General features: G+C 40.8%; 1 protein-coding gene across 1 annotated transcript; it reads left to right on the top strand.

The window, feature by feature from the left end:
• The first annotated feature begins 444 nt into the window (after window positions 1-444).
• c1ql1l2 (complement component 1, q subcomponent-like 1-like 2) lies at window positions 445-16,431 on the top strand. The gene is made up of 2 exons (XM_085405262.1): window positions 445-1,589; window positions 14,450-16,431. The coding sequence occupies exons 1-2, from the start codon at window positions 972-974 to the stop codon at window positions 14,627-14,629; spliced, it is 798 nt and encodes a 265-aa protein (XP_085261388.1). The 5' UTR covers window positions 445-971; the 3' UTR covers window positions 14,630-16,431.
• The last annotated feature ends 6,680 nt before the right edge of the window (window positions 16,432-23,111 follow it).

Below are 23,111 nucleotides of genomic sequence, written 5' to 3' on the forward strand. Positions count from 1 at the left end.
GAAAAAAAAAAAAAAAGATTGGCTTTCCACAGCTCCATCTTTATTTTTAGAGACTGGATGCTGATGAGAGAGAGGAGAAAGCAAAGGAGTGAGAAACAACATCCCAAGTGGGGAAAGGAGGGAAAGCAAGGAGAGGAGGAACGAGAAGGTTGAAAGAGGGGGAGCAAGGTGGTCAGGGGGTTGTTGTGGTTCCTCTGTGGTTTCGGAGCGTGGCTGAAAGAAATGCAGTGTGATGAGAGTCCTTCTACTGAGTGAGCCAGAGAGAGAGAGAGAGAAAGAGAGAGAGAGAGAGAGAGAGAGAGAGAGAGAGAAGGGGACGTAGCCACACCAGCCCCTCACTCGGTAGGGGAGCAGAGGGGAAGGGGGGAGGCTCCGCTGCTCTGCCGTATAAAAAGCCAAGCCTGAGAATCCGGCTCCACTAACTCACTATACGTACACACATACACACACACACACACACACACACACACAGACACACAGTCACAGAGATCCAGTGACTGCTCTGTTTCTCTCACACTCACCCACTCTCATCATCCTCTCTCTCTCTCTCTCTCACTCACTCTCTCTGTCTCGCTCCCTCTGTCTCTCACTCCATTCCTTTGGGCTCTGCATCCTTCTTGCTTCTTCTCACAAGTCAGATTGTGTTTGTAAGTACGTGCTGAATGTCTTCGTGTGGATGTTTGGGTTTCCTTAAGTATTTTTTGTGTGTGTGAGTGACTGCTTGGTTACTTTAGAGTGAGTTAGTGGAGCAGTGAGGTGTATCAAGTGTATGTGGGTCTTTGTCTCACCCTCACACACTCGCCGCTCCTCTTGCAACTCTTCTTGGGATCTGTGGATCCCTTTCCTCGGTGACAGGCTCCCCACACCAAGCAGTCACCATTTCCGCCCCCGGGAGACCCACGCTGGCAGCGCAGCCTCTTCCCCGACTCAGCATCGGGAGGAAGACCCTGGTGGCGGCTGCCGTAGGGGTTATGCTGGTCCTGGTGCTGGTGGTGCTCATCCCCGTGCTCGTCAGCTCCGTGGGTACAGATGCCAGCCACTATGAGATGCTGGGCACCTGCCGTATGGTGTGTGATCCCTACATGAACAAAGGCACTCCAGCCAGCAGCACGAGCTCCACCGGTCTTCAGGCTGAGGCAGAGGCGTTGAGTGACCACAGCAATGTGCTTCCACCCTCCACCTTACTGCAGGGCCCACAGGGGAAGCCTGGCAGGCCAGGCAAGCCGGGACCACCTGGACCGCCGGGAGAACCAGGGCCACCAGGGCCACCAGGACCAGCTGGACCTCCTGGTGACAGAGGAGATCAAGGAAGGACTGGGATTTTGGGTCTGGGGGGTAACGGAGCTATCAGCACAGCCACCTACAGCACAGTACCTCGGGTGGCCTTCTATGCAGGGCTTAAAAATCCCCACGAAGGCTACGAGATCCTCAAGTTTGATGATGTGGTCACCAACTTGGGCAACAACTATGATGGCATTTCGGGCAAGTTCATCTGCAGCATACCGGGTACATACTTCTTCATCTACCATGTGCTGATGAGAGGAGGGGACGGCACAAGCATGTGGGCAGACCTCTGCAAGAATGGCCAGGTTAGTGCTTTGAAACTTTTTCTGAGTTTTCTTTCTCAGCGTAAGACTATCTGACTCCTCTGATGCTCACTCTCCTGTCCTCTCCCGCTTCCTCTGTGGCTCTCCTGCTTAAAGAAGTAGCTTCATGACACACCCTGCATATAAAAAGTGACATTGCGAGACAAGTTGGGCATCTGTCGTCCGCCTCTAAAGCCTAGAGCGCGCAGCTGTGGCATGCACCGCGCCTAGAGATAAAGATGTGTTGACCGTTTGCAAGTGCGTCCCCTCTTTGCATGATGCGTCCTGACACTGCCGCGTCCCGCGATCTAGAGGACGGTCACGGTGTGGACTGAGCGTGGGGTGCGACCGATCTTTTTGCTTGTACACTGTAAAATTAGCCAAAAAAAAAAAAGAAAGAAAGAAAAAGGAAAAAACTATCGTGCGTATCGATTTTCCTGAAGTGGAAGCAACGTGAGGAAGGAGTTGAGTATCTAAATTGTTTTAGAGTGAAAACGCTCGAGTGTTTATTAAATCAAATTGCAGAAGTAGAAAGTATTTTTTAACCTACAAGACTGAATTTTCCAGAGGGCTTTACTTTCATTTTATCAGTTTCGGAGGACGAATTATACTCCATATAAATGTCAGTAGGGAGGGTTATTGTAAGTATTATTAATAATATTATTATTATAACATTCTGTTGCGACATAACTTTATACTCATAGTCTCTGTGAGTGAAAGTAGCAGATGGGGAAATGTGAAATTTCGCTTACAACATATTAACTGTACATTACATGTGGAAGCTTAGCGGACACCGCGGACCAATCCATCTGCCTTTACAGTCGTATTAAATGCATTAGGACGTCTGCATGATCTATTATCGCTTTCTTTGATGCATCATTTTAATGGGGAGCTAACATTATTGTGCGCCCCGGAGGGTCTTCTCAGGTTGGCAATGCGTACCAGATCAGGCTTCCCACCCGCCGTCAGATCTCTTATCTTCAAAACGGCTCAGTAAAATGGTTTGCCTGTAAGCAGATCGGATGCCATGCTACAGTTATTCTTTGTTTTGCTTAACCAGCTTGTGGCTGAGCCCATATCAAACACTGTAGTTTGCTGCAAGTGTAATCACAGACACCAAAAAGCACTATTTGCAGTAAAGAAATTAATATCCGTGTTTATAAAAACAGATCTATTTTTACCTGATTTCACGTTTCAACCTGCACACGAAACAATAAAATCTCTATTATAGGAGAAGAAATCATGGCAAATAACAATAATAAAAATAATAACCTTCACATTGCACTTCACACATTATTATGCTTTACTAATGTGGGCTGAAACTGGATGCGTTACAAGCTCTGCTGCACTTAATTCCTTGCCACCATGCATGGTCAGAATACTTTACCCATAATGAGACACAATATTCATCGTTTAGGAAATGTGACAGACATTTCAGCTTTAAATTAACATCATATGAGAACACTTGTTTCAAGTCACATGAAATGTATTATATTTGGACCACATTCAGAGTTTCACAGTGATTCACAGCCTGGTACACAGCAATGAGATTGATCCTCTGAGACTCAGCCTCCAAATGCAATTTAAAAGACCTGCTTCACATTTATTAAATACTATAAAACATATAATGGCTATTTTCCCCTTTTATAATGTTAAGTGACCTGTTTAAAAAATGTAAATATGCAATAGTTAATATGGGGTGCTCAATAACAAGTACTGTGGTCATGATATGTGAGATTTAGAGATGAAATAAGATTTGGTGTGAAACTACTGTGTCACCCAGGGAGATAGAGGTTAAATCCTTTAACCTCACCAAGTTCAAGCCCAGGGAGAAAAAAAGAGTTACAACATTTGCCTTCTATATACAGTATAATGTCTCACTCAACAGTAATGTTTCTGGGTGGGCGTAAAAGCATTGATATATAATAGGGGAAGAAGAACATATGTTCCTATAAAACGCCTTCTGTTCCCGCTTCATTGTGCTCCCAAGAGGAGGGTGTGGAGGTACTTAAGTTAGACGCACAGTGTGCATCACCAGAGACCCGCGTAATGTTTATAAAGTGGTAACTGCTTCTCTTTCTCTGTCTTCCTGTGTCCTATGCACAGCTTATGCATAAATGTTCAGTCCTTCCATGGTGTTTATTAGGTTGCTTGGCTGATGGAGGACGCCCTAGAGACTTAGTTTGTGTAAATGACTGTGAATAGTTATAAATGTTGGGCAACTTATGCTACATCTCTGCTGAAGTGTTCAGAGTCAAACTGAAACTCCTACAGTCACACTGGTGCTTTACTCAGCTCATTAAGGCAGCAAAAAGCTACACTGTGAGTTGGGATAGGGGAGGCCAGGGAATTGCAGACAATACTAGTATTTTATCATCTTTTGGCGTTATTGAAGTGGTGGGTTTCCAGGCCTTGCAGAACTGTTTTACTCCAGCATGTGCACCTCCTACTCCTGGGGTTCTTACAAGCTGTTTCGAACATAAGCATCCAGAGGTTACTTTATTTCTTCTCCGCTTCTTCCACTTTGTGTTTTAACTTGGCAAAGGGCACCAAGTGGAATCCAAACACTGTCTCCAGAACTTTGACACTTTTCAACCTAGAGCAAAAAGTTGCAGTTTTTGGTAAACAAACAAAAGGAAAATCTATTTTCAGCACAGCACACTTTATTCACTTTCCAGCTTCCTCTTCTCACACTTTTTTTTTGGCTTCTTCTTTGCATGTTCTTTTTATTTTTGTGCCAAATATCCCAACCGATCCTAAACTCTTTCCAATAAATCAATGCTTTGCTACAACCTGTCTTGGACACATCCTGAGAGACATGGCAGCAGCTATAAGAAGATAAATTTAATAGACGCAGTAAAAGGAGAAGAAAGAAAGAGGACAGAAAAGAGATAGTTATTGTGCTATTGTGCCATCGAGTCTATTTAATTGTAATTAAAAAGCTTGAACCAGATCCAGGATGTGTTTGCGCTTTTCCTCTCCGTTCCCTTCTTAATATTGTTATTAATTCCGCAAAACCGTTTCAGAGTTAATTAAAAGCAATGACTTCAGCGTCAGTCTCTCAAGAGGACCATAGTGAATAATCACTCTGTCTCCTCCTTTAATAAGCTTCAACGTCCTTCGTGCACATGGCTCTTCCCTAGCAATTACCGCAGCAGTCTCCTCCTTACATACACACACATTCGCACATGCTCACACACACACGCGTGCATGATTGCCCCTCCTTTCTAACCCACAGCCTCAACCCACCCCAACTGTGCACTGCCCTCCATCTCTCCTCTGCATCTGGTCTACAGAAGCTCACTTTTTTAAAGGAGCAGAAAGTTTTCATCTTCTGAAAAAGAAAAACTTTTTTTAAAAAGACAATCCAGGTTGCTGTATCACAGGATCGATTTCCTAAAACACAATGCCATCAATATTCTTCGGTTCTTTCAAGTGATGCATTGCACTACAACAGAATAAGTTAAAGTGAACCATCCTTCAACTCATCCATAGGAAAAATCTTTGTATTTTTTTTTTTTTTAACCAAAACCCATCTCAGTCACATGTCATTTCTCAGTCAAACCATTTGCCTCAGCCCATCTCTTCTCATAAAGACACCTCCAGGTGGGACTTCAGCTCTGATACACATGAGCACAAGGCTGTTTATCTTGTTGCTGTGTATCCAGGTGAAACCCACGCATTGTGTTTAGCATCTGGTGTCAATCCCAACATTAAACAAGGGAAGCTGAGCCATCTGGAGAAGGTCTGCTCTGCTTGATTCGATTATTGACATGTGTTTTAGAAGAAGAAAAAAAGGTGCAACAAAGAAGTTAAGTTTTAATTAAACCAAATAAGATTTCAGAAAATAAGGCAGATTTTCAGTCATTTTCATTCTTAAAGTGTAAAAAAGGGAGTAATCGTTGCATTCTCGTGGATTATCTGCACACAAATACAGCAATACTTCGACTTGATTGATTTTAACATTCTGGTAATGTTCAGACCTGCTATTCTTCATCGTGGTCTGACTTCAGCACTGAGAGGCCTCTGTGCGTTCGCCTGGTGTAACAGAGAGACTCTGTCTGAAATAGACAGGCGGGGTTTTAGTGAGCTACCCTCAGTCCCTCTTTGCCTGCGGTATTGATCCCCTTATGCGTGTGTGTGGAAGCGTGTGTGCCCATGTATGTGCATTTCTTTTTTCTTCTGACAGACCTGTTTCAATGTGATGTATATCATGGCACTTCTTCTATAATCAGCCTGAGAGGTAGTGAAGGCGGACCTTTGGCCTTGATCTGCTGTGTAATTGGACATTGGATTTGACACTCTGCCGAGTGGAACATTAGAGCTGGCCTAATTAGGTGCAAGGGCTATTAAATGAAGATTGGCCCACGTTGTTAGGAAATACCACACAGATTGGAAATGTCAAGATGACATCGGGCTGTCATCTGAAAGCACTGAGAGAAAATCTATCATTTATTGGTGAAGTTTCAAAAGTTGCTCGAAAGCTGCCCACCACTTGTCAGTAATCATTCAATTACTTTTAAAACATTTTACACTGAGCTTCTCAAATAGAGAGCTATTACAGCTCAGCAGTGCACAGACCATCTGAGCTGGCATCTCAGATTAAGTAACTCATGAAATACTGATAATGTCTAATATCTCAAGTACTGAGAGATCTGAAACATACGGTCCAAAATAGGCTATGGATTGTCTCCTGTGACTGGCTGACTCAAGGATGCTATGGTGTTGACTCACAAGGCTTCTTCATTATAATGAGGGCCATATGGGAGATAGACAAGTGCCCCTGGCCCTCTTATGCAAACATCTCTCTCTCTCTCTCTCCTCACGCCCCTGACATTTAGACGTCCCCCGATTTCAGTCTTCACTGATACCCACAATTATTCTCTCCCTCTTCACAGGAAAGCAGCAAGTCAATGGCTCCAAATGACTCACAGTCTGCTACATAACTCAGCGCGTTTAACACTTCATGCCCTCCTTAAAATGAGTATGGGTAAAATATCAACAACTGCCCAGTAAGAACGACACAGACTACTATACGAAAAAATGCATGTCATAACAAAGCTGACATTCTCGCTCTCATCCAACACATATACAAAAACCCACTTTGCCTTTTTTGTAGCTTTCTTGGTAAGAATAAAGGAAACTCTCGGTGCCTCGAGGATTACTATGAAACAAAGTGGAAAACAGGCTCAGTGTGAACAAAGGTTGAAAATTTTGCAGTGAAAGTGTCTTTTCAGACAATGCTAGAAGCAGTGATTGTGGTTTTGGTGGTGATGCTCGAGGCAGACTGTGCTGTGCTGTATCTCGGTAATTAACTGACCGCGATGAAGCAGACACAACAAAGAAAAGAGTGGCTGGATTGCGGGTCAAAGTTCATTCCTCTTTTTTCCTCCCCCACCACTGTTTCCTCTGACAGGCTTCTTTCAGTGGCTCTTTCAGGAGAAGCTGCCCGAGTTTCATCCTCTTTGTCGCCACTGATAAACTGCAATACTAATAATCAGGCCCTGGGAAAAGGTTTTACGGTATTTGTATCACGTACTGCTGCTATATGCTATAAACTAATGAACTAACACCTGATACCAAACTCACCTTAAGCATTACTGTAGGCAATTTCATAAACAGTGAGAGGTCTGTGCTGTAAAGTCACTGCGTTTCAAAGCAGGTTGAGCAGGTACAAAGAGAACAGCTGGTGAAATAAATTCAGGAGACCTTTTTTTACTCGCTTCTGACAGATGGCAAATCTGCTCTTACCATTTCACTTCTCTTATCATGTTTTCACTTAGGTCTCCAACAAATGAACGTGTAAACACATGCCACTTTCTGACAGTACAATTCTCTTGCAACCCCTCGTACTTTCCTGTTCTCATTACTTTAGTAAAATTGTGTCTCTAGCGCACGCGGCTGCATAAAAATGCATTTCCATGTAGCATGTCTCTCTTTGTGTCGCTCTGTCATGGTGCGTGTATGCGTTTGCACGTGTGTCGCAGGAATGCGTTGAATAGGGCTCGGTAGAGATGGCGTGCTATCTAAGCTGCCATTAGGCATGCGGTTCACGGCTGGAATGTTCAAACACAATTAGATGGCAGCACACTTTGATTTAAAAGGGGACCAATAGACTCGTTGATCCAAAATGGAGGCTCAACATCAAGTCAACAAATCCCTGTCAGAGAAGCCACGAGACATGTCCTTGTCACGGTAACAAAGCCTCTTGTAAGATCACTGTCCCATTGAGATGTTTCAGGCCTGTCTCGTGGCAGACAACAGACAAAGAAAAAAAACTGAATTTTTACAGAGTTTACAATTAAACTCAGCAAGCTGCGCCAGCTGAATGCAAATAATGCAAAGCGCCTTTTAGATAATAGGTTGATTGTAAAGGAAATCCCAAGTGACTGAGGGTGAGTGACGGTTTTAATAATGTTCCACAAATTCATCCTTCAGATTAATGCTATCATTACTGATAGCTGTAACATTCACATTTAAGAGAAACTGCACTGTTACAGGCATGTATTATTAAGTCCAAGCACAGCCCTGTATTTTTTTTGTCTTAAATATTATTCAATAAAGGCCATCATGTTGATGATATGACGGATTCAAACATGCACGAGCAGCCACGAGGAAGACAACATCGCCTGACACCTCATTTACCATTGCTGGAGCCGCCGCTTACGGCCTCACGCTTTGTTTGTCTTGTCAAAGTTCCTCTACATATTCCGTGTCAAGGTCACGCACTGCCAGTTGGCTGTTTGTCCTGCTCATCTCTGGCTATACATCTGCCATACCCTGAATTTAGACCTCTGGCTCATATCGCAAGCAAGTTTTGTGCAGAGGAGTGAAAGCGGGAGGGGGGGGAGAGAAAAGAGAAAAAGAAAAACAGCTCCAATAGGAGCTCCCTGATCATTATTTCAAAAATAGTGAGAGGTTTTATTCATGCATGCTTATCACTGAAAGCAAGCGAAGGAGGTCTAGACTGCGGCAGTTAGTCTCAGAAGGGGATAAAAACCATTAGAGCAAAGAAACAAAACAAAACAAAAATATCACTGTGGATGAACTACAAGGATTTCAGGGAAGTTTGCTTTCACCAGGGCTTTGCTCATTCCATCTCTGCCAAAAAAACCCGTTATATTTGTATTGTTCATCTCCCCCCCCCCAAAAAAATCCCATAAATCATTTACTTCAAGATGGCCTAAATTTAGCCCTTTAATAAGAAAGAAAAGAGAATAACTTAACGATATTACACATCTGTGACATTGCCAAAGGTTTTCCGCTTCTGTGCGACTGCCTGCAAAGCAAATATTTTGGTAAAGTTTCATTAAAAATCTCAGCTGACAAATCCTCCAGAGCCATCATCACCTGCTTCCCCTACAATCCAAGGCGGTAACCCTCTAATAAGATGGTGTTGACTTTGCACACTCATTGCATATCATTTCGTATTACTATGCACCGGACACTGGCATCTTAGAATCAGAACAGGAGGTTTTGTTTGCACATCGATATGAGCTGCGCTAGATTTAATCAGGAGGATAAACAATAAGAAAAAAAATGTACAATATTCCATATATTACTTCTGGATCTTAAAACCTCTCCTCGGAATTTCATTATCCAAAATTAGCCTTTACATTATTTGCACATTTCGTACTAGTGTGACACTGTCCACACTGCTGTTAGAGAACTTGTCAGGCCCTCCACAACTTTCCACCTTTCTTACGTCTATCTCACTTGTTAATTATGAATTTCACAGTCTTTTATCAAGCATTTGTTTAATCGATACATTTTTTTTTAAAGTGGAAAGCTGAAGAAGTGTCAGTCTTGACTTGAATTTAAAGCAGTGAGCTAAAGGTAATGCAAAGAAGAGTTCATAAAACACATCTGCAAGTAACAAAGTATAAGATTTTGCATTATGTTGACTCTATAGCAGAATCGTTATCACACATGTTAATACTGACCAAGCCATTTCTCTCACTGTGGGGGTATTATTATTATTATTTCTTGAGGTATTAGCAGAAATGTAGCTGCACCTAAAGTAAGATGTAGCATTAACAGCATACAAAACAGGTTGTAAATACGGTGTCCTAAATAGGACATCTTGAGACTCAAATGCTTTTTACAGTTGCGGTTAAAGAACACCTCTGTTTTTGATTTCACGACCCACTGTAGCCTTTTGTGTACGCCGGGCTGTTCATCATTGTATTGCTGCAGCAGAGAAGCCCTTACTGGCTCCAAAAAGCTTCCCTGAAAGAATTTTGTGGTTTCTATCAGAAGCTTTTCAATCTTGAACCATGTAAAGTTTAAAAATGCAGAATTTTAATTAAATCATTTTATAAATACACGTAATTGTCAGGTCGAGCTCATGAAACAGTTATTCAAACTACTGAATGCTGAGTTCATGAAAGCTTTACATTTGCTATTTTAATAAGACTGGTACGCCTCTGCACATCCTCTGCACACTTTTATGTTTCCAACAGCAGGTTTTCAAAAATCAACAGAAGATGAGCTAAGAGTTTAGTGCTGACAGCATTAGCTGTTGTAGCAGGAAAGACAATAGAAAAACATTTTTTAATTTAAAAAATGCTTCATTAGTCAATGGTATATACTTAAATTACACAAATAATCTATATATTATTATTATTTTATACATTTAAATGCAAAGAAAATCTGTTTTAGGTTCCCCATTAGATTTGGCACCAGTGATACCTTCTGTGCAGGAGAGCTCTGTCAGTAGCTGGCTTGCCCAAACATTTGTCAATATGCCTGTTGTGTGTGTTCCCTTTAAACAGGGCAACTAATTATTGGGCATTCTCGGCATTATTGGGCATGCCTGTTGAGCTACTTGTCGACTCCCACTCAAAAATCCCAGATTTAAAGATTTGTGGACACTGAGTTAAAGATAGGCCTGAAATAGACTTTGGAGACCCCATAATGAGCCACAAGAAACACTGCAAATGCACACGAACTATTGATTTGGATTCAACTTTACTGACCAGACTAAGTGCTTAATAGGCTTATTTAACCACAAGATACTTTTAAGGATGTACAGTGCTTTCTTTTTTTCCATCTCTAGAGAATTAATGATCTTCCTGTTCGATTGTGCTCCATTTGAATTACATATGATGTAGTTTGTCTAGTTAGTAACTGTTTAATAGCACTGAGCCACGATGCAGACGCTAAGTAGAGAGTTACACTTTTTTTGTGTGTGTTTTGCTTTTTGTCTTTGTTTTTGTCCTCTACACCAAGCACAACACTGGTTGAGTGAAAAAGATTATAAACGATAGCGATTTAAAAACCACGACAAGCGTAATTAACAATGAAAAAGCAGAGAATTCTTAGTTGACTTCTGCTTTACAGAGTGTTATACTTAGTTACAGTTCATTGTTTAGCTTTCTGGCCTCAGATCTACTGTTTTAGTTCACCCACACTGCCTTCTTATTGCCATTTCAGGTAAGAAGCAGCTGTTTTCTAAAAAACAGTAGACATGTTCTTGCACAATTAGCTGGTGAGCATAGTGGAGAATTTACCTGATACGAAGTCGACAATATGCATATGTGGTAAATATGTAATGAAAATTAAAGCTGTTTTTTTTTGTCTTTATATTTAGATCACAGACTTTTTACATTTAAACACCGACAAAATGATTTGTTATAGGCACACCTCTATGTCAGAGTGTTACATGGGGATCTACACCAGCTCTGAGGTCTATGGTGGAAAGGCCATCACATCGCAGCTTTTGTGATGTTTTTGTGATGTACATAACAATTAAGTCTAGAAAAGAAAGCGATTAAAGACAAACACAGATTACCAGTGATGTGGTTCTTCCTTGTTTGAGGCATGTGTCATATATCAAGGACATGCTGATTGTGTTTGTGTCATTATTTTCTCTAGCGTAAAACAAAAAGAATATTTGGCTCCAGTTCCTTTGCTGTTAATTACTATTACCGGTTTATGTATATTTACTGAATCCACATCCACTTCTTGCTTCCTTCTCTGCCGTTTGCCTTAAGTTTGATTTTCAGCATTTAGCATAATTGAAGCTACAGACATCCTAAAAAACATCCTACCTCTTCTTCTTCTTTTCCTTTTCTTCGCTGTTTCCTTTAGGGGTCATCGTGACTGATCATTCTACCATTAAGCTGTAAAATCCACATGGTTGTCTGCATTTGTATATCAGGATTGCCAGCCTATTACTCTAGTCCTAAATAAAAGAGGGTGAAGAAGAGCAATGAGTCTGTTAACTCCACATTAAAGCGAACGCTTCCTCTGAGCTAATATTCATTGTTTAAAGCCAATTTTACACTTTCAGATCTTGAGAATAATTTCTAAATGTGTTTTTAAAAGGTTGTATAAAGCCTTATGTTTCTTCAACTGGTGTCACTAATGAAGTTTAAACCTGAAAAATAATTTGGAGGTGTGAAGTTAGAAAGAAGTTGGAATACTAGAGCCTTTGAGCCCACTCCTCATCTCTGCTTAAAGCTTACAGCTCGAGGCTATATTAGCTGCTACTTGTGCAACACACCACTGTCTCCAGCTGAACTGGTGCCAGATTTTTGTCAAGGAAGCAGACTCTGTTGAGTGAACAAAAAAACAAAAAAAACCAAACAATATCTCTGCTACTGCTGCAGACATAAAAAAGACCATCATGAGAATGACACTGTAGGAGTGTAATAATAAATTGGATGAGCACTCCTTTAATTTAAAATCGAATGTGCTAGAAGCAAAACAACACAAAATAATGCATGGCACTACTGCCAGACTGAAGTGAGAATTGAGAATAAGGCTTTCATAAAAGCTGTTGTTGACCAACTTAGGATCTTCATTCAGCTGGTTTGCCTTTAATTTCACTCTTTACCTTTCAGCTGGAAAACAGGGAGGCTAAAGATTTTAGTCTTTAAAATGTAGCTTCAGAAAGTTCTTGAATCATCGGGCCCCATCTTATCTTACCTCATAGCTATGGATCACCCCAACAGAGCACTTTGCTCTCAGATGGCAGGCTTACTTGTGGTTTCTAGGGTATTTAAAAGTAAAATGGGGGCAGAGCCTTCAGCTTCCAGGCCCCTCTTCTGTGGAACCAGCTCCCAGTTTGGATTTGGGAGACAGATATCCTCTCTGGTTTTAAGATTGGGCTTAAAACTGTCCCTTTAAAAAAAAAAGCATGTAGCTAAGGCTGGATGAGGTGACGCTGAATCCTCCTTTAGTTATGGTGCAGTAGGTGTAGGTTCTTGGGGGATTCCCATGATGCATTGAGTATTTCTTCTTCAGTCACGTTTTCCACTCCCTATGTGTTTATACATCTCTGTGCATGTAATCATTAGTTATTATTAGTATGGCTCCCTTTCACAGCGTGTCTATACCCTGTCTCCCTCCCCTCACCCCAACAGGATGTGGCAGATGGCTGCCACTTCCTGAGCCTGGTTCTGTTGGAGGATTTTTCCTGTTAAAAGGGAGTTTTTCCTTCCCACTGTTGCTCAAGCACTTGCTCATACGGGGTCATATGGTTGTTGGGGGTTTCTCTGTTTTCTCTGCATCGTTGTAGGGTTTTTACTTTACACTATACAGCAGCTTGAGGCAACTTTTGTTGTGATTTAGCTATATAAATATTGGATTGAATTGAAAAGCATTATGCAGTACTCATTCCTACTTAAATAATCACTGTTAGAACAGCTCTCTGCCACACACACAAGTACACACATGCGATAAACCACAGCTATTGTTTCAAGACTCATGTGGGACTGCACTTAAAAACACAGCACGTTTGTAGTGGATGTCTTAATTACCCCGGACAGGTTATTTAGAAACTGCTCCAAATGTCCTGCAGACAGAGTGCCAAAACACACAGGCACACAGGGACACAAACACACACATACACACATGTGGCCAGACAGAAGCTGCAAACCCAAAAACAACAACAACAAAGTTCTTTTTTCCTCTTTTTGATGCAAACTCATTCCAGCGATTCCCATCACTCCTCTTAGTTATCAGATATTTCTGCTTATACTCAGTAAACATCTTTTATGTTTTGTTTCTTCTAATTTCCTCCACACTGTGACCCCCCAGAGTAAGCCCTGTTGTTGCATTTCTGAGACTTTTGGAGCGCATTTTGCTTCAAGGTCGAACAATAGCTCTGCAAAAGACCCCTGGCTTGATTGAAACCATAAATCTGCCTGACACAGAGGCTAAAGTTTTGGGTCGGTTTTATATGTTTAATATCAATATTAAAAAGATATATTTGTAAAAAAAAAAAATCGACTTCAAAATGAAACCAAATCGAAATGTATGTCCTAAATGATAAATTACCTTCCTGTTGAATAAACATTATTGCTCTCTTATGATAAAAAAAAGCTTCTCTTTTTTGCACTTTCATTATTCCATGTCATAAATAATGCAGTTCTGCTTCTTAATTAGCAGAATATCAATAAAGAAAATTCTATGAACTTTAGACCATTGAGACAGGAAGAGGATGCTAGCTTTATTTTAAATGTTAATCTAAGTTGACTTTAAAAATAATGTAATTTTAAAACTGTAAGCTTGGGGTTTCCTGAATATATTCACCATTGTAATCAAAACTGTATTTGCTATGTGTATTTTCTTACAAGCTTCTATGCTCAAATGCCAAACACATTCCCTGCTCAAAATAGCAAATGTAATGTCTGTACATCCTTGGAGATATATGAGTACTTACATGCGCTAAGTGCTTTTAGTTTAGATTTACAGTAATATAGACTTGTAAGAGTGAATACAGTATCTGTCTTAGCATGAGAGACTGACACCTGATTCATAGCATTTGCTAAATACATTAAGCTAATGTACTGATACCTTTAGCAACTATGAAGGCTACCTCTTCTTTACGTGTTTATCTGCTCCTGGCCTTGCAGGTTCGTGCCAGTGCCATTGCCCAAGATGCTGACCAGAACTATGACTACGCCTCCAACAGTGTCATCCTCCATCTGGATGCAGGAGACGAAGTGTACATCAAACTGGATGGAGGCAAAGCCCACGGTGGCAACAACAACAAGTACAGCACCTTCTCTGGCTTCATCCTCTACGCAGACTGAGAACACACAGACACAGAGACAGTCAGACAGGAAGAGACTCAGACTAAGTGTAGTATGACGGGGGGGGAGGGGGTGTATGTGTTAAAAGCCTGGAATGCTTTCTAGTTTTCCTAATTCTCTCCATCATCACGGACACCTCTGCTTCGTATCCATCAGTCAAGACATCCAGGTTCTGTAGCCAAGTCTGGATGCAAAGCTCCTGAGGACTGAGAGGAGCTCGGTTGGGCGTGTGTGGGAGGAGTGGGATGTTAGGTGGAGGTGGGCCGGTTTTTCCACACTCCTTGCCACAGTGCCACTGGTCAAAAGCTCCTCACTCTCAGTGTCTCTCCTCTTTAGCCCTGCTCCATTGCACAGAAATATCAACAAATATGAAAACCCTGCTAAGTGGATGATCTCACCTCTTCTCTCCACAGCGGCAGCAGTCAGCTGCAGTATCAGTGGACTGAAGTGACTGAAACTTATAGTGTTGTTCCGTGAAATTTTCCTTAGATTGTGTTTTCATTTTGTAGACATGCATAATATTCAACACGAGCAAGATTTAAAAAAAATAATAAATAAAAGAGAATATATTTGTCCCTTGTGAAGATATCCTGTTTGACTGAGAGATGTTATTTGTGATGCAGCTCAGAGCTCTAACAGCTGGAAAACAAATCTTTAAATCAAGAGTTTCACTATTTTATAGCAGTGTGTGTTTTTCTTCATTTCTAGGTAAAACAAGGTAACTATTATTCATGTGGAGAATAACAATACATTCTGCACTTCCAGTGTATCTGAAGAAGAAAACATCTAATATAGACAATACCCTTTCCAGAAACCACCTCACACTGTTTCTGGCACTGTCACAAATGTCCTGCTGCTCTTCAGATTAAAGGAGGGCATAAATAATCTTTTCAATGTTCTAGCTTCATGTAGATGTTCCACTCAGTACAACTAGTTATGTGATACAGAAAATTTTCAAACTCAGAGGTAACCCAATTGAAGAACGCCAATCCTTTCCTCTTTTCTGTTATGCCGACCTCCAAGGTTTCTTGCGAGGTATTAAAAATGAAGAAGAAGAAGAAGCAGCGAGCAAGGAAAAGAAAGTCACAAATGCAGAGAAAGAGTCAGAAGTGAGTGAGATGGGGAGGTAGAGGAGGCGTTCAAGCACAGTGAAAGTGAGTGGGCAATTTTTATGTTTCAGTGTCTTCACTGGATGTCATCCATTCATTAGCTGCATATTCAATGACACACAGGCATTATGGTAATATTTACTCGACATGGCTGCCTGATGGCTTGCTTGAGAATGAAACTGATTGGGTGAGTGACTTGGCCTATTATGACCGCACGTTTGAGTGTATGCGTGTTTGCGTTTGTGCGCGTATGTGTGTATTCTGTGCATACCAGTGAGTGTATGCATCTTAGCATGTGCCGTGCCATAATTACATTGTTATTTTTCAGAGTTATCCTGTGCTACAGCCAATGACATATATTTTACGCAGCAGCCAATGAGATTGTGCTCTGTAGGGTGGAGCCTCTATAGATATGATGAGAAGAACAAACAGCTTGTAATTGAAATCTATGACTTGTTTGTCTATCTTATCTTTTGGAATTGTTGAATACATTTCAATAATAAATGGGATTTTTTTGAGTGACTTGTCTCAGGAGAATTTTTGAATCCCAAATACACTAATTAAGGCAAATTATCTGTAAAAGAGCTCATTCGCTCTGTGAGATTAACTGCAGCGACAGCAAAAAACATGACTGGAAATGTGCGTTTCTTGTTCTGTTTGAAGCGAGAATTCGAATAATGGACACTCAGTGCAACCAATAAAAAGATCCTATCAGCAAATCCCTTATCTCTCTTTTCTCTGGAGAATGCAAAGTGTATCCAGGATGACGAGCATCCAGGGAGAGATGTCTGTGTTTATGCTCCCCCTGCCACGTCCCATCCTGAAGTGATCCTGTGGTGCTTCTCTCCATCTGGAAAGGTGCTCTTGGAGATAAAGACTCTCCAACTTTAGCAACATCCTCCAGTGGAGTAAAATGCCTTTTTTGAATGCAGATGAGCCCTTAGGGAAATGCAGGCTATTCCTCAATCTGCAATCACAGTTTCTTTTCACAGATTCACATCAACAGGGGTATGATATACCTAGCGAGGAAGTGAGGACGGAGAAGAGAAGACAGGGGGAGGAAAGATTGAGAACGATAGAAACGGAGCAGAATATGGTTTGACAAAGACCGATGGAAACATGAGAGAAAGAGCAGGCCACAGAGAAGTAATGGGGAATGGATAGATAGGGAAGGAGAAGGTAAAGAGAAATATAAGGAAGACAGAAATAAAAGGGGGTGGTACTGATTTGGGGTGAAGAGTGAGGAGGGGTGGATTGTTTTCAGGGTAGAGTAATTCCCTGTCGGGCCTGTGTGAGGTGTCAGGAGAGATTAGCCAGCGTGAAGCTGGAGGAGAGAGCTTGAGATAGCTTAGATTGGACAAGTGTCAAGGACTGGACATTCCTCGGACCTGGCAGGAATGGGATGTGACACTGGCTGCCATGCTCGCCTGCACTACTTTGCTCTTAAGGGGGCATTCACCCCTCTCTGTATCATTTTATGAAATTTCCTCAAGCATATAGCAAGTTTATTCCAAACACATCAGTGATATTGAGAGTGCTTGAGCATCTTAACAGCTGTAATTGTTCCAGGTTTAATTTTAAAGACATTGCCATCAGCAGGGGAAAAGAAAAGGTCTTCAGGATTAAATTCTGTGCCAAGTAAAACTGAGATTTACTTCAGCACAAATAGACTAAACAACATCAAATCTCAATTCACAGTCAGAAGGTAAAAAGGTAGCAAAAGGACAATTTTATTTCATATTTATCACTGTCATGTAGCATTATATTCAGGAGAAATAGGTGAAACTAAAAAAATGTTACTAAAAAACTTCTAAAAATGTAATTATATATATTTTTTGCAGGAAAGATTAGCTATAAATAACGAGAGTAGTGATTAGATGGTGAAAACAGCAACCAAAATAATTAATTCTAAATTAATGAATTAATTTGTGCAAGGAGGAGATATTTTTGGAACTCAACCTGTTTTTCTACTAAAGAAACACTAAATGTTTCATTCATTTTTAATGCAACATAACACTGAACAAATACAATGAACAGTGTGTGCTGTGATAACTTGATGACATGCATCAACACAATCAGAATATGTTATAGTATGATGTATGCTAAAAGGTTACTTGAAAGATGATTTATGAAGGATTGTGAAAATAATGTGAGACATTTTACTTGTAATTAAAATATAGCACTAAAAAATGAGATGCTTCATTTATTTCTATTGTTTGTGAAGTGCCCACATTTGTGAAACCTTTGTATGAGCGCCCTTTCTCGATTTTTATTTATTTGTTTGTTTTTGTGCTGTGGATCTCACAGAAGCTTCTGATTACGTCAGCAGTGTTGCCGATGTTTTGCCCTGTGAATGCACCTTAAACATGTTGACTGTTTGCCTATTTACTAATTACTGAGGCGCAACTGTAGCAATGTCTGCACTGGTAATGTCACCTGCTTATCATCACGAGAGAACACTGAGCCCAGATGTTTCTCATGCTGCTAAAGGGGCCCTGCTGCATAAGCCTCCGCCCTTGCAAACAAGCAAACACAGAATAAGTCTATTTCCAGAATAACACGCATTCATTTACTGGCTTCTTTTTGATTTGAGTGTTCGAGTCATAAGTGTGAATAATATGCATTATATATAAGACTGGCAGCTGAAGACTAAAGGGTCTTTCACTAAAAAACAATGTCGATTGAATCCCACAATGCATTGTGTTATATTCAATAAATCCTAAATTACTGCTGTGCGTAATAGAGCATTACCTATATAAAACTGATACCCAGAGTGTATTTATTTATTTGATTGTTTTTCTTTTCAGTTATGCATCCATATCGACATGATCTCTTATAGATGCATATAGGCAGTGTGCCCTTCCCAGCAATCAGGTGATATATATATATATGCATGTTTAGATGGAGTATTTTGAATGTATATTAGTGGACTGCATGTTTTTTCTTGAATTATTAATTTTCTCTTCAAGAAACAGAATCTGGATCAATAAGTTACACTATTTATGTAAGAAAAAAGGCTGCTAAATCACAGTCTGTTATTTTTCTCAGTGCTAAGATGTTGAGTGACGTAAGCTTCACAGTTTGGGTTTTTTAAAATTTTTTTTGCAACTTTCCCGACACGGTTTCATAAGTGGTTTGGCAGCCAGTTCAAGCTTGCAAAACGCTGCTTTCATATAGTGATACATTCTAGAAATCTGACATGCATGCACTCTAGCACCATCATTTTTTGGTTCAGTTTGACCTTTTCCCTCACTTTTTTTTCTCCTTACTGTGCCCTGCTTTTAACCTGGTATGACAAACACAAAGGTTAGGAAAGCAGACAGCTGTTAGTAGACGGGGCTCCTCCCGCCACCCTTGAGCCTCTACTATATGCGCACACATACACGCACATGCATAAGCATACGTGGAAAAACCTCTGCATGATAGCACAGTCACACATTAACACTGCCACCCTTGCTCTATTTGCTTCAACTACAGTGCATGATTCCCTTTGTCAGTTTGGGTTGCGGCCGAGGAAGAAGCCTTTCTCAGTTATCCCTGTATGCTCTGAAGCTGCCAGGCCAGGTGTACTCTGCAGTCACTCCCTGCACTGTGGGAGCTGGCCGAGCTGAGTTGCCCGGGCGCTTATTGCAGACCCACCCTCGCTCATTGTGACATTCTGACCCCAGCTCACCACTCTGCTGCTTTATATGCACTAATTTAACACTGCAGCAACACACTGATCCACAGAACTTTAGACACTGATAACCCTCATTTGTTTCATTAAACTCATCATGTCTGTCTTTTATTTTTGTTCCTTCTAAATTTCTGTGTTAGTTATCATAATGAGCTGTGTAGAATGTTACTTTAACCCTATAATTCCCTTTGTATCATATTTGATACGTGAGTTTCTGAGACCGCTATCTCATCAACATGATCAATACTTGCCATAATTTCAAAATGTTATGGACAAAACTCCTTTTTTCCTTAAAATTAACATTGTTGTTAACAAAAAGTTGCCAAAAAACACCCAATGTATCAAATGTGATACAAAAAATATATAATAAATATATATATTATAAATCTATCACACACAACATGATATAAAAAATTTTTTTTTGGATTTTCTTATAAGGGTTAATAAACATCTCAGTTCCAAAATATCTGAATTTTCTGGCTATGTTTTGATCGGTTGGGTCTTACAGGGTTAAGGACCAAAGAGCAGGACAGAAGTCAAACACAAAGCAAGCATTTAATGCTGATTAAGTCCAAAGATTTACAAAGTCCAAATCCAAGAATACACACAGAGCAAAGCCAGGGAATCCCAATATCCGGAAACGATTGGAACAGAAGCTTGGGAAATACAGGGGATATACACCAGGGGCCCGTTCTTCGTACGTCGCTTACTACATCCAAGATCAAATGACACATCCAAGATCAAATCATCGCGCTAACCGTGAGCTCGCTAATCCGGTTCCCCGAACACACCTGCTGTTGACGATTAGTACAGCTGGACGCAGTAATGTGACATCACTGGGTGTCGTAAAAGGGGCCACGCATCGATAGTAGAAACATTGATCGGCAACCCTCTGATTGGTCGGCGAAAATGTCGACGGAGCGCGCTCGGCTCGGTATTTTTCGGCAGCAGAGCAAGAACTCTTGAGTGAGGGATTTCAGGAGTTTCAGAGTTTAATCAGAACGCAAGGGAACACTGCAAAGGCTGCAAAAGCAAGGAGCGAGGGCTGGCAGGAAGTTGCTGACAAATTAAACTCGTAAGTAATTTAATAATAACAATAATAATGGAGTGGATTGATATAGCGCTTTTCAAGGCACCCAAAGCGCTTTACAATGCCACTATTCAGTCACTCTCACATTCACACACTGGTGGAGGCAGCTACGGTTGTAGCCACAGCTGCCCTGGGGCAGACTGACAGAAGCCAGGCTGCCATATTGCGCCATCGGCCCCTCTGGCCAACACCAGTAGGCGGTAGGGTAGATTTATTATATTACACTATATTATCCAATATTATATTACATTATATTATAATATGTTATATTTTATCCTCTTTCACATTAGAGCCACGACAGGACCCACTAGAACATGGGAACAGGTAAAAGTGAAATATAAGAATATCCTACAGAATGGTAATATTTATCACTTATATTGCTTTTAGTCTCTTGGAAAGAGACCCTGGAATAATCTGTTTGTTTATAACAGCAACCAAGAAAAGGGCAGAGGAAAAAAAGACAGGTGGTGGTCCTGCACCCCCTCGTCAACAAGTTGGTTAAGTGAATAATACCCTCACGGGAAAATCGATATCTCTCTATGAGCACACTGTCGCGCTGAGCTAAAGGATCCTGTCTGTCCCGCAATATACGCTGAATTCTGAGAACTCTCCTTATCAATCTTGCACCTTCCGCAATGGGTGGCTCGCGTATACGGACAGGACATGGCTGCGACAGGCTTCCCAAATCCACCTTGGCTTTTATAGCCGTGGTCTCTCATCTTGATTACACGAAGTAATTTACAATTACTACTCTGAAATATGAATTACATCTGTAATAATCACATACATGTAATAGAATGTTAATAGTACATTTCCCTTTTTTAGGAAATGACCTGTATGTATCTGTGTGACATCAATAAAAGGATCAAGTGCTGCATTATCTTCAGTTACATTGATGTTATTTATTTATCGCTGTTGCTTTCGTATAAATGAAGCGGACATACCTGCGTGGCCGCGATCTAATCCTGTTTACATAAAGTAAACCTGCTCCCGAGCAGGTTTACGCTTACGGCTCTGTTGCTATGACAGCAAGTCCCGGATGAGCTTCGGGGAACCGACTGATCCAGGATCACGCGAAATCGTCAACAATCTAATCCGGCTAACCTACTTAGCGAGGTACGAAGAACGGGCCCCTGGAGACAAACAGCTAAATGGACAACAGGAGAAAGGATAAAGGAAGCCTGAGACAATATATAAACACAAACGGTAACAAGGGAAGTGAAAATAGCAGGGAAATCAAACACAGCTTAATACGACCAAGACAATAACAAAAAGAAGTAACGAAAAGAGCAAGTAAAGTAACTTAATGCAGGGAAGACAGAAACACCAAAAGACAAAAGAAAGGAGAGATGAGACAGAATTCAGAGGAATTTAACTTAACTATTAAAGAACTAAGGGGTTCACAATAACTTAGGATATAAATCAAAACACTGTATAAGCATAAAATCTAAGAAGAAACTCAACCAAAATGCATTTATTAAGAGCACAAAAAGGCAAACCTTTCTGTGACACTAAAGATAAATACAGACAAATAAAATATATACAGGCAAATAAACTATGGGAAAGGAAACAAGATGCAGACTCAAAAGCTAAGACTTAAAAGGTTCAAGGTTACAATGTGAATAGCTAAGCACATAAGGAAAATACCAAAAAGATGACCAAAATATCAAAACTCAGAGTACAAAAACACAAAATTTCAAGAATAACAAGGAACAAACTCAAATATGAATCATGCTCAAGATAAAAAGGAACCATGAACTTGTGAAACTTGCAAAAGCCTTGGGTCCAAGACCCTGGGACCATGATATTACAAGCTGCAGGCAGGAACGACAGGATGCAATGCGGTAAATATTTCTCGCTTTCTTTTCCTCCTGCTCCCTCACTGTAAAACTACTGTGGTATTCTCACATGTTGTAGTGCCACATCTCCAGAGAACTCACTGTAAAGAGAGATAAAAAAGCACAAACAAACATCCAACATGCCTTTTTTCCCCTTCAGCAGGCTGAGTGCATTAGTGACCTTTTAAAGTGCAGCCTCCCTAGCGCTTTGCACACACCCCAAAGAAGAACAAACTACTAATAGAGCTAAAGAGCTGACACACTTTAAACAAAGATCAAACAATTTCTTGGCTATGAGGCAGCTCTTGCTACATTAATGCTATTCAATTATGTAGCCAAGACAAACAAACATCTTTGTACAGAAACAGCAGCCAAATGAGTGAAAGTTTGTGCTGGGTGAGGACTACAAGCACGCAAAAATAAAATGCTGTGTTACTTTTTAGTGCTGCCTTGACTTATTGTTCAACCATTTGGATGACGCTGTGGTTCTATTTTATTAGGTAAAACAATATCCGTGTTAAGCTGCTTCGTATTTTTTTCTTGTACAAATGGGAATCGGACGACTAGGATTGTGAAGAAACAATAACTATGGAGGAGGAAAGACACCAGGATACTGTAAATACAACCATATAATCTACTGTTTGGTTCAAGGAAAAGAAAGGCTGGAGAGCACATTCGAAACGGGCTTCTTGCAGAAATGGAAGTATTTGTTTTCTTCATCTACAAAATGACCTTATTGGGTAGTATCGTGGGAGGCAGTAAGCTCACA

This window comes from Rhamphochromis longiceps, linkage group LG4 (genome assembly GCF_057381845.1).
Source record: "Rhamphochromis longiceps isolate RC_006_pf linkage group LG4, R_longiceps_female_GT1.1, whole genome shotgun sequence".
NCBI lineage: Eukaryota > Metazoa > Chordata > Actinopteri > Cichliformes > Cichlidae > Rhamphochromis > Rhamphochromis longiceps.